General features: G+C 39.5%; 1 protein-coding gene across 1 annotated transcript in view; it reads left to right on the top strand.

The window, feature by feature from the left end:
• PHF19 (PHD finger protein 19) overlaps positions 1-14,498 on the top strand; it is a 1,075,260-nt gene that overhangs the window by 706,862 nt on the left and 353,900 nt on the right. Inside the window, 1 exon segment of the mRNA XM_044058373.1 lies at positions 7,554-7,649. Coding sequence (XP_043914308.1) covers positions 7,554-7,649 — 96 coding nt within the window.

The raw sequence follows: 14,498 nt of genomic DNA, 5'->3' as shown, positions 1-14,498 counted from the left end.
TTGGACCTGGAGTAACTCAAGACAGTCATACTGTTTCACCAGTCTTGAGGTGTATTTGGATTTAATGAAGGTGGATACACTTCCACCCTTGGTTCTTTCATGCTCATTCTGGGGTCTGAATGTGTAAAGGCATTGTAGCCTTGTACAGCCAGGGTACTGTCAGCAGCCTTGAACAAGGTCTCCGTGACTGCAAAAATATCAGCATCTTCCAAGGTGAGAAGTGCTTCCAGGGAGTGCAGTTTACTGTTTAAGCTCCTATTGTTAAGCCGCATGACTTTGAGTTTGTCTTTACTGGATTTCTTTACGTTGGAAGTTTTGTTGTTTGGACATTGCCTAAAAAAGGCACTATAAGGGAGGGCAAGCGTCTTTGTCAGTATCTGAAAACCTTGAGGAGACAGGTGAAGGCCATCTCTGGCAAAGCAGTATGGACTGTCCACCATGTTTTCCCAGGCCAACATATACTGGATCCCCCTGGAGTGACACCAGAAGCTCAGCTGATTATTGAAATCAATCATTTTGTTGTATTGTGTCATCATTCTAGGTGAAGGTAGAATGCTGCTTAGGGCTAGGGACATACCTGCCTGGGACACACAATCAGAGTTCAGTCATGTCTGTCTTCATGTAGTCCAGAGAGGTTTGTCTCAAGTCATTCACACCAGCATGTACTATGACAGAGTTATAATGGTAATTGTTGCTGAGCAACTGGAGTACATATGTAATTTTACCAATCCTGGCACTTGACAAGCAGCTGACCATGACCTTTTCCTTATTCAACCTGATGAGGGGTGTGACAACCCTTTACTGGACTAGTAATCAAGGAGCCTCAATCCTCACCACAGGTACCTGTGGGGGGATGTTCGCTGGGAGGATAACAGGCACACACACAGTGTTTCCAGATGCAGCTCTCTGCATCAAGTGCAATTTCCCTTAAGAGCACACAGAGACCCCAGTCAGTCGGGGGATGGTTTCTCCCCATTTCTCCAGATCCCCAGTAAGACTCCCCACTGGCACAGCTATAGAGTTGAGATCTCAGCTGGGTGACCAAGCCAAGACTCCCAGCACCCTCTCTGCCCAACCAGTGCTTCATGTCTGTGCCCATGTAGTTGACATGCACTCTTTGAGGTTTGATTTGCACGCACACACCCACCCCTGGGAAAGGCTGGCACAGGTTTAGTAGCTATGCCCCCTTCTGCCCAGACTGTAAGGTAGTTTCCACTGCCACCAGTCACTCCTCAACGGCTACTTTAAGGCCGTTAACAAAAGGGTGTCCAATCTTACTGTGTAATATTAATATTAATACAAATGGTAGTTTGACCAAGAGTAAGGCTGTTAGGAGTGGTCCACACAGTGTTACCAAATAAATATGCAAGTACTCGCAAAACTTAAATATCTCTACACAGATCAGCCACAATGAAAGGTCTAAGTATATTTAATAATAAATAATGAAACAAGATAATACTAAATATATATTCCGCGACATCAGAGTTCAAAGCCACATGAAATATTTAAAATAACATTGCAGTATAGGCTCACACAAATAAAGAAGAATATCTAAACTAAGCTTCACTATATTCCTGACTGTATCTAAAATAATTACTATACCCTAAAAACTTACTAATAGAGCAAGGCAGATGATGTGGTGAATGGTGGTTCTTATTGTTGTCCGGTCCAAGACATAATGCAGAATGCTGTGTCTCACTCAGAGACATTTCAAAATAATATCTAAAATATTACTGCTGGGATAGCTTGCAGAATGACATCATTTCTGGTCATGTGACTTCGAGTTCCCAGGCAAAACCCCCATTGCTGAAGCTGGCAGCATTTAGCATCTGCCTGTAAAAATGTTCATACAAGGGCTTTTGGTCAGATCTTTGGCAAGTGCTGGAAGTCATAAAGTAATTGCATTCCTTCATGCTTTGAAAGTAGCAATTAGTTCACCCTAAAGACAATACAGAAAGCTTCCTAGTACAGACTTTTTGTCTCTAGCTGCATTAAAATCTGAGATATAGCCTCTTTATCGCCTAGCCTATAAAATAATTTAATTTCAAATATTTTTCTAAAGTTTGCTGGACTGAAGTTAACCCTCCAGTTTCGTCTGTTAACATATACCTTTACACAATTACAATAGTCCATGTACATTTCTGTTCTCTTCCAGTAGGCACACAGTGGATACATTTTAAGCACAAACCCTTTACAAATACCTTTTCAACGCAAACATCTGTACAGAGCAGTTTGATATATACATGACATACAGTTCTAATGCATTTGTAAGACAAGTGTCTTGTATAAATTAGTTTATTCGCAAGTAAACTATAATTATTTACAAAATTCCAGCTAGCTGTGCCGGCAGTACCTCCTTTTGTCACAAGGGGGACATGTGTGTCACACTATTGAGCCACCTATGACCAGAACATTTAGTTTTGAGGTGTTTTGCCTTAGGACTGATGTGTATTGAAATGTGTAGTGGTGGATTCTGTTCTTGTACTAGTACAGGTATGTTTGCGCTTTGGAGGTCTCTGATCTTTTGGTAGGCTCTTAGTGAATACCTCTGTGCATGTGGGTTTATGTGCTTTGGACCTTAACTTGTGTGAGAGTATAGTTGTGTGTGCTGACAGCCTTGTTGTATGTCTCATTTATTATGTGAGAGGATTGATTCTAATTTTGTGGTATAGTTACATATCTCACATACTGTATTTGTTTGCTTTAGGAGCAAGTGGTTGTCAGAATACATGAGGCAATTGCTACATTGCCTCAGGATACCCATGTCAATCAGGTTGGCTGGAAAAATGGTGGGAAACTGTCCGTCCATTACTGGGGATAGGCTAGATGGACCAGGGTTTGCTTGTGAGACTAAACAAGGACAGTTATTCTGTGGAGGGCTAAGGGTGGAAGATTACATCAGCAAATGAGAATGCACAGCTGAGTTGCTTTCCGGTTAGCAAAGAGCAACTGCATAGCACAGAGACAGGCAGTGGAGTTGAGGAGGGTTCTTTAGCAGGTATTAATGGAAAATTGTTGTTTCTAAGTGTTTGCGTCTGTACACAGCAGTGCTAAACCCCATTGCACGGTGCACAGCTACATGCAAATGCAGTGCTTAAATACAAACATAATTAAACAGTTTAAACTCAAACTATCCAATGGGAGAGCCCAAAACTGAGCCCTTTTCCAACAATCCCCAATTCAGATCGGTCCTGGGCTGCACACTTCTGCCACAAGGGTGCAGGAGGGCCTTCCTAATGTATGATGGCTGGTTTTAGTGCTCAATAAATGCTAGACAGTCTAGATACACTTATTTTTTGCAGCTTAGAGTGGATGCTTCTGATTTAGTTTAGATTCTCTCCAGGTCTCAGGCTAAGTCGCCAAACTCAGAGCAGCTCTGCCACTGTTGGTCTTTCAGTTAACAATAGATTGAGCTTATGCCTTTTGTTGATGAGGGAACCAGAAGTGCTCAGTGTTCTACTACTGCCCTCCCCTTACTGGTTTGTCAGGAGCACCACTATTCAGACAGAGCAGCCCATTAATTACCCAGTTTAGGCTTTTTGGTTGAATTCAGGTTTATAGTGTCCACTCCGCTCACTCCCCTCTTCTTGGCCAGAGGAATAATGATTAGCTAGAATTGATTAGTCAGTGCTTTGTTTAATGATTAGTAGAATCTGTCCTTACAAGTGCATGAACACACGGTTAGGAAACACAGTTCAGTTGTGCCACAGGGCCCCATATGCGCCTTTTGTGACTCAGCAATGCGTACAGCATGTACCTCCCTGTGTGTTGGGTGCATGTGTTTTAGTATTTAGTACCTGCCTACCTGTATCTTACATATTGTCTATGCTAAATGAAAATTGGCCACCATTTGCTGAAGCTAGGTATCTTCTCCTAGGAAGGAAATTCTGAAGATCCTGATGTCCTTATTTTTGAGACAAACAAAGAAGATGAGGCCTATTTTATATGTAGTCCTCCTACAGATAGTTTTCCTGTTTTCTTTCCAAAAAGACTGAATCGATATTTGGGAAAGAAGGATGGAAATTGTGTGCCATCCCCCTTCCACGGAAAAGTCCCAAAGGATGCAGTTAATGTAGCCTGGAAGCATCCTGATCTTGTTTCCTGTGCTGATAAAAAGATTGATGTCCCTGTGACCTGGTGTTTGAGTGGACTGACATTCTAGGTATCCCAGAGTAGATTCCTATGTGATCTCCTCAGTCCAGTCCAGATCCCTGAGGCTGGCCACAACAAATTTCCACCTTGCCACCAAATAAGTAGTCCACAGCTTTCAAAATTGTGGGTTTGAGGATACTCTCATCTGACATCTTAGACCTTTATTCCCTTAGCTCTCTGTCTCAGTTGTCCCAAATCTACTCATCTATTTTAGACCCAGCTCTTAAAAGGTTAGCAGAGCTTCTTGATTGTAGGTCAGGGAGTCTGTAAAAAAAACCCCTTACTCTGATTTCCTGTATAGGATTTTGCATAGCTCACTATAATTTTAACTGTACTGATGTTGAGAGTAGATCAACAGGCTTAAGAATATATTTGTACCGGTTGGTGTGACACAATTTTCTTCCTCCTCCTTTAAAAATGAGCTGTGACAGGCCATTATTAATTTCCCCTTCCTGAGTGGTATCTTCTTTGGCTTGGCTTCCCAGGATCTGGTGGAAAACCTGCAGAAGAAGTGGTCTTTCCTGACAAACCAGTAAGGGGAGGGCAGTAGTAGAACACTGAGCATATTCGAGCGTCTTTATTACTTTGTGTAGTGACCTACACAGTTACCCAAAGAAAAGTGCCTCATAGGAAATGAAGTGCACCCAAGTGACATTCTTGCTTCCCAATTCCACTGACAACGAAAAGCACCACCACGACAGCAGTCCTGTGTAATCCATAAGGACTTTGACTAGGAGACCATTTTTCCAAGTTGTCTTCACCATGGAGAATCATGACCAATGTCCAGTAAATCTTGGATGTTGATCCATTTAAACATGTCTTAAAACTGTTGAGCATCACCCAGAAAGAGCTCCAGTAAAAGGCCAGGCAGTTTGTTGAGGATATCTGTGGGAGATTCTTCATTGAAGACCCACATATTATTCAGAGCACCACCACTGGGACAGCCATGTAGAGAGTGGGGTTGGCGTAACAGTTAAGGACTTTGCATCACAGATATAAGATACTCGGTTTGATTCTTATCTATAGTCATTATCAGACTTGTAGTGACTGATTGTGTAGTGTTTACATCTGAACATATGAAAGCAACTTGAGAGCTGAACCTGTTTAAAGTAGGTGTTTATGAGGGCTAGTGTAGATTAGTCTGTGAGCCCTTTCTTCTTCACCAGAAGTGCCTGGAAAATTTTCTAGGGAAGAGAAACACAAGGTAGTTTTGGTTTACGCCTTCCTTCAAGCCTCTCATTTGGGCTGCATCAAGACAGTCTGGAGCACCATAAACACTGTCCTAGTGGCCCTGAAGCAGCCATGAAAATAGCCGGTGCCATTTTCAGGCTATAGTGTAGTGGGCACAGTTGTTTTCCAAGCATCAAAGTGCTGACTCCTCTGTGTTCTCTTTAGCATAGATGACAGACTCCACAGCATTTTGCCACCTAACAAAGAGTTTTGAGCTTTGGACATTGATAGAAAGTAACTGTACTGTGCCACGTTGATGCCTTGGACCCTTAACAGTTTGCCTCACTTGTCTGAGTTCAATCTTGTGTATGGAAGAAGGTTCTGAAAAGATGTAAAGACCTCCCTTCTTTTAGGCTAAAGAATGCTTCTAGGAAATTCTGTGTCCCACTGTGATTTTGACTGTGTTGATGTTTTAATTATGACTGCAGTCTGAGGAATGCGCATGCACAGGATAGCGTGGCTAAAGCTGTTTTCCGTAGATTCATATATTCATAAGTTGCTACTAAGCAATAGACAACTTAAGCCTTTGGAAGCCTGTTCACTGTAATCCCACTAGTACACCTAACTAGTTATTCATTCTATCTATAAATGATAGATGGGCTAAACCTGAGGTAAGTTTGCCATTTCCCATCCATTTGTCTAAGCTTGATTAGAAGGTAGTGAGAAATGTCCTTTACTTTACAGAAAGTGATAGTTTGTTCCACAGGTAGGCAATTTTTTGGAAGAAATATCTGTGAAGCCAGTTACAGTACTGATTTAGGTCCCTTGTTGTACTTGTATTACTGCCAGTTTTACAGATTTTGTAGTAGATTATACAAGACTGGGTCACTTACAACTTTATAGGCCTGCCATATATTACCCCATAGGAATCCATAGGGGACTGACAATAGAGGCAGGGCTATTAGAATCTCTGGGTAACTTAGGGAGCTCATACCTGTTCAAGGGGAGAGGGTGTGGGAACACAGCAGTATATGAGTCCCAGTGATGATATAGGGGCCTTAATGGGAAGCCAGTGCTACAAGAGCAGGATGTGTCACCAAGCAGGTGGCACCAATTTTCCTCGTGGTTCCATTGCTGCTGCAGGTGACCCAGCCCCTCTCTCCTCTCTCAGAAAGATGCTGTCATTCCCCATCTCATCCTACTGAGGCTTCTTCAGCTGGAAGGGGTTACTGAGCAGGAGGTTCTGCAGAGGTGAACCCATCCTGGGTTATAGTACTGGGGTTAAGAGGCAGCAGAGATTGGGAGGGGTCACCTAGGGAGCTGATGGCTAGCTGCAGCACAGGAAAAAGTAAAATAAAAAGTTTGGTAGTTGGCTCCCACGGTGGAGTCTTGAATATGTTCTTTCATCTTGTAAGTTTCTTTCTTGCACACATTGGGAGTTGTTTTGGACTTTTTGTTTCTTGATACACATTAAGAAGCTGAACCTTTACAAAACTTGCTGTAATGGCAGCATTGATATACTTGAAATTTCTAGTAAGGAAGGAAGGAAAAGTGAAATATTCAGTAAGATGCATTAATGATGAAAAGACAAAATCTGAGTCTTAATCTAGAAATAATATGGTGTATAAAAGAACTGGCAGCTCCCTCATAAATTTTAGAAGTGTTGGATATTCTTTATTTTGCACTCACTCTGAAAACCTGCAAAACTGTATTATTAATGTTACATGTGGTTATGATCTCTTCTTACATGTATGATGTGTTCCAGAAAATGCCTTTTTATTCCCATTGTTTAATACTTGTTATAAGATGTGGTCATAGAATATTTCAGAACCTTACCTAATATGTTTGGTCTGACTAAACAGCTAATTTATTTGCCTGATGCACGTGCCAGTTTGTATTTTCACAATTTACTGCTAATAGTTAGTACCGTAGTTATTTGTAGCCTGTAAAGGGTATGTTATTTGCGGCATACATACATTCTGTTACTGGAATGTGTGTTTGCTTTTCAGAAGAAGAAATCTTTAATATGAGCTTGTGAGATTGTTTTATGTTTTAAAAATCCCACCATACAATCAGAAACACAAATTTATGATAACACAGCAGACACTTCAAGGCTAGCTCATTAACATTTTTGCAAATAAGGGAGAGCACATAAATGTGGCAATACTGACTGCAGTGACTAAGGGTAATGTAGTTGGCTTACTATTGTGTTATCGTTCATTCATTTTTAGGTGGTACTTGAAGATGCTACAATGTTGCAAATGTCTGCAGTGGTTCCATGAAGCCTGTACTCAGTGCCTAAACGAGAGTATGATGTATGGAGACAGGTAGATCAATCCTATTTGCTTTATACAGATAATTCCTTACTGTTGAAGATAAAAATGGAATGATAAATTACCTGACTTTAAAGTTTTGAATGCGGAGTTGAGATGTATGCATTTTACTGTAGTATTCTATTCCTTATCAAATAATGTTTTTAGTATAGATGATTATGATCGGTTCGTCGATCATAATCTGTGTTCAAGATATGGATGCCAAGAAATTCACCTTGAGAGCAAAGCAAAACCTGATTGTAATTCTTTATAGTGGGTGGAGCTTTGTGTACCACGTACTGCTATTTAAAGGAAAAAGGAAAAAAAATGCTAAGTATTTTGCCAGCGTCCAAAGCCATAAAGCACTTAGCCATTTATCAAGCGCTATCAGAAAGGCAGTATAAATTGGTTCTTTACATTTACTCTCACCTTGTTATTCCTCTAAACGGTCCAAATTTTCAGAGGATATGCAGATCTTTGCCTCGTTTGGTCTGTTTCTTATAAAACCTGTGGTTTTCAAATAATGGAGGATTGAAGTCACTGAATAGTGACATAGATTTAAGTTTCAGAGTCTGTGTCCTTCAGAGAAAATGCAGGGGAACACCCACCTTGGTATTCTAGTAACTTTCTAAGTTTGTAACAAGAAGTAGGGGACACATTACTGACAGACAGCAAGCAGAACCAAGCCTTTCATTCTGCCGCTGTCATTTGCTGGTCAGTACCGGCACATTTTACTGCTTAGTCTGATACCCAACCTTAACAATTTTTGCAGGGGGTGCTTAACATTTGTTAAGCTTGGGTTTCAGGCCATCTAGTGCTTAACATATTTGTCTTTTTCCGAATGTCAAAACATAATCACTGCACTCCATGTACTCTAATATTACTATTTTTGTTATTTTTTGTAGTAGATAATTATTAGTTTTATTATTATTTTGATCGGCGAACTGATCATAATCCTCTAAACTAAAAACATTATTTGATTAGGAATACTACAGTATCTTCTTGAAGAGCCCATGTATGGCATGTCGTTTTTGATTTCATTCTTCATTACAGTGGGTGTACATATATCTTATTGCATCCACCCCATACTTCACATTTCTTTTTGACTACTTAGGCCATTTAAATCTCTCATAATTTTTGAAGGTAATGTTATAATTTTGAATGCATAAATACTAGAAAGTATGAGAGGTGCATTATAGGATTGGTGTTAATAGTGAAGTTGTGATGTAGTCTGGGTTTATTACTTTGCTGACAAACCAGAGCTTAGCCAAATAAATTAAGTGAATTAACAGATTTTGTAGTGCTAGTGAGTTATACTACTATAAAGACGGAGTATTTAACAAAAATACTGTATTTAGTGCGAGTGTCGACATCATTGTTGGTGGCATGGGGCAAACTCAAAAGTCAAGCCACCCCGGTGGAATCACAACATCAGTAGGGTATATAACAAAAGAAAGAACATCATGGTCAAAAATAGGAAGGGTTATGCTCAACAAGGTAAAAACTCCCTTATCAAGCTAAACCAGCAACTCGGAGGACTAATCAAGTGCTTGATCAACCTCCAGGACGCGTACTATCATATCAAGATGGACAGGCGCTCTTGGAGGTTCCTCTGCTTCCTGCTAGGAGCCCATCATTATGAATTCAGAGTCCTTCCCTTTGCTCTCACCACAGCCCCCAGGCCAAATTTAAGAAGAATATAGCCTCCCAGGCAAAAAACAATCGGAAAGCATTCTTCAGCTGTGTTCACTACCTCAAAGGCAACACATAACAGTGTGCCAGACTAATTGTGAATGGAACCACCTACATTGAGTCGAGGGGATATAGCAAATCTACTGGCTTACAAATTTAGCTCCTGTTTTATCCCCCCCCCCCCCGTCACACCTCAGGAAATACCCTCAACCATAACTCCCAGCCATCATTAGGGAACAAGTCCTTAATGCACACTCTAAAGTCAAGAACACCACATTGATGGGCCCTGTTAACATCCCAGGATGCCTGCTAAATAGCATGAAACATTCTCTCTCAGGACCACTAGAATCATTGTTTAACCGTAGCATCCAGACAGGTTTCTAGCCAAGTGAATGGAAGACTACAGCAGTTCAAATTTTTCATATTGGGAATATACTGCTACGAGTAGGCTCAGTGGTCAGCGATTTGGAATACAAGTAGACAGTAACCTAGCCTTTGACCACCTTATGTCTTCAGTAATGAATATATCGTTCTACATTGCACAATGTATATGTAAGGGTATTACATCTAGGTTCAAGGATGTCACTGTTTTGCTGTTCTCTGCACTCATCAGACCAATTACTGAGTCCAGTGCATCCTTCAGTATGCATCTGACTAGGCATTTGGAACTACTGGAATGCTCACAAAGGTTCCTTACAAAAAGAATATGGGGCATAAACAACAAAATCTATGTGAAAGACCTCTCCCAGTACTTGGGTCTCCTATAGACTACTGTGAGGTGATCTATGTCCAACTTATAAAGCATCTTCTGATCCTACTCTAATGGACCTGTTGCACTTCCGCAAAACAAATATCAGATTTACCTGATCTTAACCTTAAACTTTGCCTGCAAACTAAGTAGGACTTGCTGAAGGGGTAGGTATACATCCAGTCGAATACACCTTCTGAGGAACAGGCTTCCCTTCCGTGTGAAGCAGAGTTCATCACTAACCCAGTTCAAGCATAACTTAAACCTTTATTTGATATGGACAGAGGCAGACTATAAATTCTAGGCCAACTGTATTGAGGCCGTATCTAACCCTGGGGTTTCAGAACGTGGTGTAACATTGGGGGGAAGCATGGTAAGGCTTGAAATTACTCCCTAGGGCTGTTAGCCTAGCAATTATTTTTGACCCTATAGTCTGTGCTACCATACCTATTGTCTTTATAAATTAAATCTGGCAGGTAGTTAACTGTTTTTACTTGTGCTCATGATTTCTGAAAGTACAGCTGAATATTATTTTACCTGACACTACTGCATTTACAGAAGTTGAGATTGAAGTTGAGTTGAAATTACAGTTAAGCGCTTTCATCATGTCAAGCATGACTTCATCAGAACAATTTACAACACTGACTTCCTCTGTTTAAATACTCACTCCCACCTATCAAATCAAACTTTTGATGTAATTAGTTCATTCTTTCAAAAGTGTATAAAAAAACTAAAATCAAGTACACAAATAAAACCATCTGAATGTAAAATTCATAAATTTTCTGCTCTTTTCTTTAAAAATGGCATTATACTGAACATTTCATTTAACCCAGCTCCCATTGTGGCATTAGTTTTAATTTGCCACGTTATTTCCTTCATCTCTAATTTATTTTTCCAGTTACCCCCCCCCCCCCCCTCAGGTCTTTATCCACAATTTCACAGATTCCAAAAAGAAAACCTGAACAATGGGGACTAGCTTTTAAATGTCGACTAAGGGCATTATTATCGTCCCCCTTCCTTATTGCATACAAATGTTCGTAGATACATCTACGGAAAACCCTCTCTGTCTTTCCTATATAGAAATATTTATACTCCTGGCATAAGGCTAAATAGATCACTCCCCTAGTATTACAGGTACCTGGTTTTAAATATATTATATACCCTGTATTTTTTAACTCCACAACTGGAGCTGTTAAAATATAGTTACAGTATTCACAACTACCACATTTTCCCGTTCCTTTAACAGTTATAAAAATAACAGGATGCTCCAACAAAAATTTTATATTTAAGTCTGTTTTAAAGACAAAATGTGGCTCACTACCCAGGACATCCAAAAGACCCTCTTTGCCTTTAAACACAACCCAGTTCTTTTTTATAATTTCCTGGATCCTTCCTGAAGTCTCTGCATATGTCAGCACCATAGACCTTTTGAACTGATCTCTACCTTCCCTCCGTGGGCAAACTCCCAGAGTCAAATCGGTCCCCAGTAATGGAATATATCTAGATCCACAGGAATCCTATACCAAATTGGTAGGGTACCCTCTTTCCAAAAAGAAGGTAACCAATGTCCCCATTTCCCTCTCTAGAATATCTTTTTCAGAACACATTCTAGCCATCCTCACCATCTGGCCTTTTACTATGTTCTTTTTTACATACATAGCATGACAACTATTGAACTCTAAATAATCATTCGAAAAAGTTGGTTTTCTAAAGATTTTGGATGTGAATTTACCATTAATAATGTCCTTGGTTAGTGTCGCATCTAAATAGTTCATAGAAGTCGCATCAAATACACTAGTGAATTTGAAATAGTCACATATTATTGTTCAAATAACTAATAAATTCATCATGTTTACCTTTGATCTTCCACATAAATACATCATCCAAAAATCTGAATGTATATAATGCCATTTTTAAAGAAACGAGCAGAAAAATTATGAATTTTACATTCAGATGGTTTTATTTGTGTACTTGTTTAGTTTTTTTATGCACTTTTGAAAGAATGAACTAATTACATCAAAAGTTTGAAGTGATTTGATAGGTGGGAGTGAGTATTTAAACAAAGGAAGTCAGTATTGTAAATTGTTCTGATGAAGTCATGCTTGACATGATGAAAGCGCTTAACTGTATTTTGTGGTGACTGTCTATTAAAAGTGTTTTATACATTCCTGGATTTGTGTTTTCGCCTTTACTGCGACAAGTTTCCTTGTTTTACGAGACATTCTATCATCAACCGTACAGAATAAACATCAGTTACAGAAGATATATACAGAATATGTTCAGTGTTTTTTTTTCATACAGTTAGACAATCTAAGAATAGGGTTAATCTGCTAAGATGCTAAAGTAATTCAAATAGCTTATAGTGGTGTAAGTCTAGAACTAAGCAGTACAATAGGAAGAGCGACAATGGGTGGGTGAATGGAATATTATTAGTTTCTAGTGAAAGTAATATAGTCATGGTGGTTTAGGCCAGTTATTGCAGGAACACATTTGATTATCAAGGTAATGAGACTTTAGTGCAATTTTGAAAGGTTTGATGGAGTTTATTTGAGTAATAAAAGGGGGTAGAGCAGTTTGGCAGTGGAGAAAGAATAAGGGCTTTGTCCTGCACTTTTGGGCTTTGATACGCTTAGGAGCTGTTTAGTTGAAGATCTGAGATGTCATGTTGGGGTGTATGTTTGTAGTATGGTCTGAAGAGTGGGGCAATAATTAGGGTTATACAGTAGCTTGTGGGTGAGTGTTGGTTGTGAATATTGTAGATAGTGGGAGAATTTGAGCCAGTTTAAACATTTTAAGTCTTGGCAGTGGTGTGTTCGGGTTGGCATATTGGTGGCAAATTTTGCTATTTTTGTAGTAGCAGGACTGTAACTTGTTCTTGAGAGTTCCATATAAGTTAGCAAAAATAGGGCTACCATAGAGGAGAGTAGGGAGGAGTAGGCTGTTAGTCAATTTTATCTTGGTGGGCATAATTATCTTGGTGGGCATATCAATAAAGTGTTCTGTAATAACCATTTGAAATTTCAAGACCACTAACTTCAGTGAAACAGATCATATGCTATGAATCTGAGATTACCATACCTCAGTGTGTTCCCCTTATTCTAAAGTGCATCTAATATAAGATGTGGGAATGCAGACCCTCCTCTGAACCTGAGATTACCATACCTCAGAGCGTTCCCCTTATTTCAAGGCACAGCTTGTATAAATAATGGGGGATATGGGGATGCAGGCACTCCCCAGTAAAAACAATTTAAAAGGAGAACAGCGCAATTTGTTATCCTTTATGTTCACTTTTTATTTGTCATAATTTTGTAACCCAAAGTTGTATGTCTCAAAATTATGGTAGGGAGTCTCGTTCTGCGGGTGTTACACCTGGTTGGAATGTTGTTTGAGGGCTTATACCATTTAAAATATTTGATTATTTTTATCCTTGGAATGTTTTTGTACATATGTACTTTTTGTCTCGTTGTAGAGAGGTTCCTGTCAGAATGAGTCAGTTGGCAACATCTTTTAAAAATGATTTTGTTGCCCTACATTTATTGCACAATGTAACACTTGCTGTAACGGTACTGAAAACCTGGAGTGAATGTATTTTTTACCAGATATAGCTGCTGACTTCACAATATTGTTTTGCTGCCAGATAAAAGATTACATAGCATTCTAATAAGAAAATATCACTGCATTGATACTAAGAAGGTTTCCTTTTTTTGTAATTGTTTTTTTAATTTATATATACATATAATTTTGTACCTCACTATATTAGGATGCTTGTCACAACAAATCGGTCAGCAACATCCATCAGAAAAGATTTTGCTGCTTCACATTTGTTTTGTACCTGGATGCTTTGTGGTGCTGTAAAGCAAGAGGGAATGTATCAGAGCGGAATGCTTGCCTCATTGTGTTGTTTTGCTACAGGATGTACAGTTATGTGTAGCTTTTCTCTGCCGCCAACAATAAAAGATTTCAATACTTTTCCAGAGTTCTAGAAAATTTTCAAATATCTCACCATATAGCAAAATGCTGCTGATTTTCTGAAGTGTCTGTTACGTAAACCCCCATAAGACCTTTCTTTATCTGTCAAACTAAAATGGAGCCATTTTCTTTCACCACTACTGCAGCACCTGTCTAATCTCCTACTATCACTTCCCTCCCACTTGTCTTTCCATTCTCACTACCCTCAGCTGTTCTCCCTACTAGTCTGACTCCGTTGCTTTTTTTAGTAAGAAGGTTTTGTGGGCATTCAAGTTGTGTGAAATGTTTGACAGGTACATACCAAAGGGAACATTATACTCAATAATCAGCCTGATGAGTGCAGAATACAGTTGAATGATCACAGCCCTGTATCTGGACACCATACCCTTAGTAGTAAGATGTCCGATGGAAAAGCACTTTCTTACAATACTGGAGAAATGGTAATCAAAGGACAG

Source organism: Protopterus annectens, chromosome 16.part0 (genome assembly GCF_019279795.1).
Source record: "Protopterus annectens isolate FY-2018-M chromosome 16.part0, PAN1.0, whole genome shotgun sequence".
Taxonomy (NCBI): Eukaryota; Metazoa; Chordata; order Ceratodontiformes; family Protopteridae; genus Protopterus; species Protopterus annectens.
Note: the sequence above shows the minus strand (reverse complement) of the source record. Positions and strands in the feature narration are given on the sequence as shown.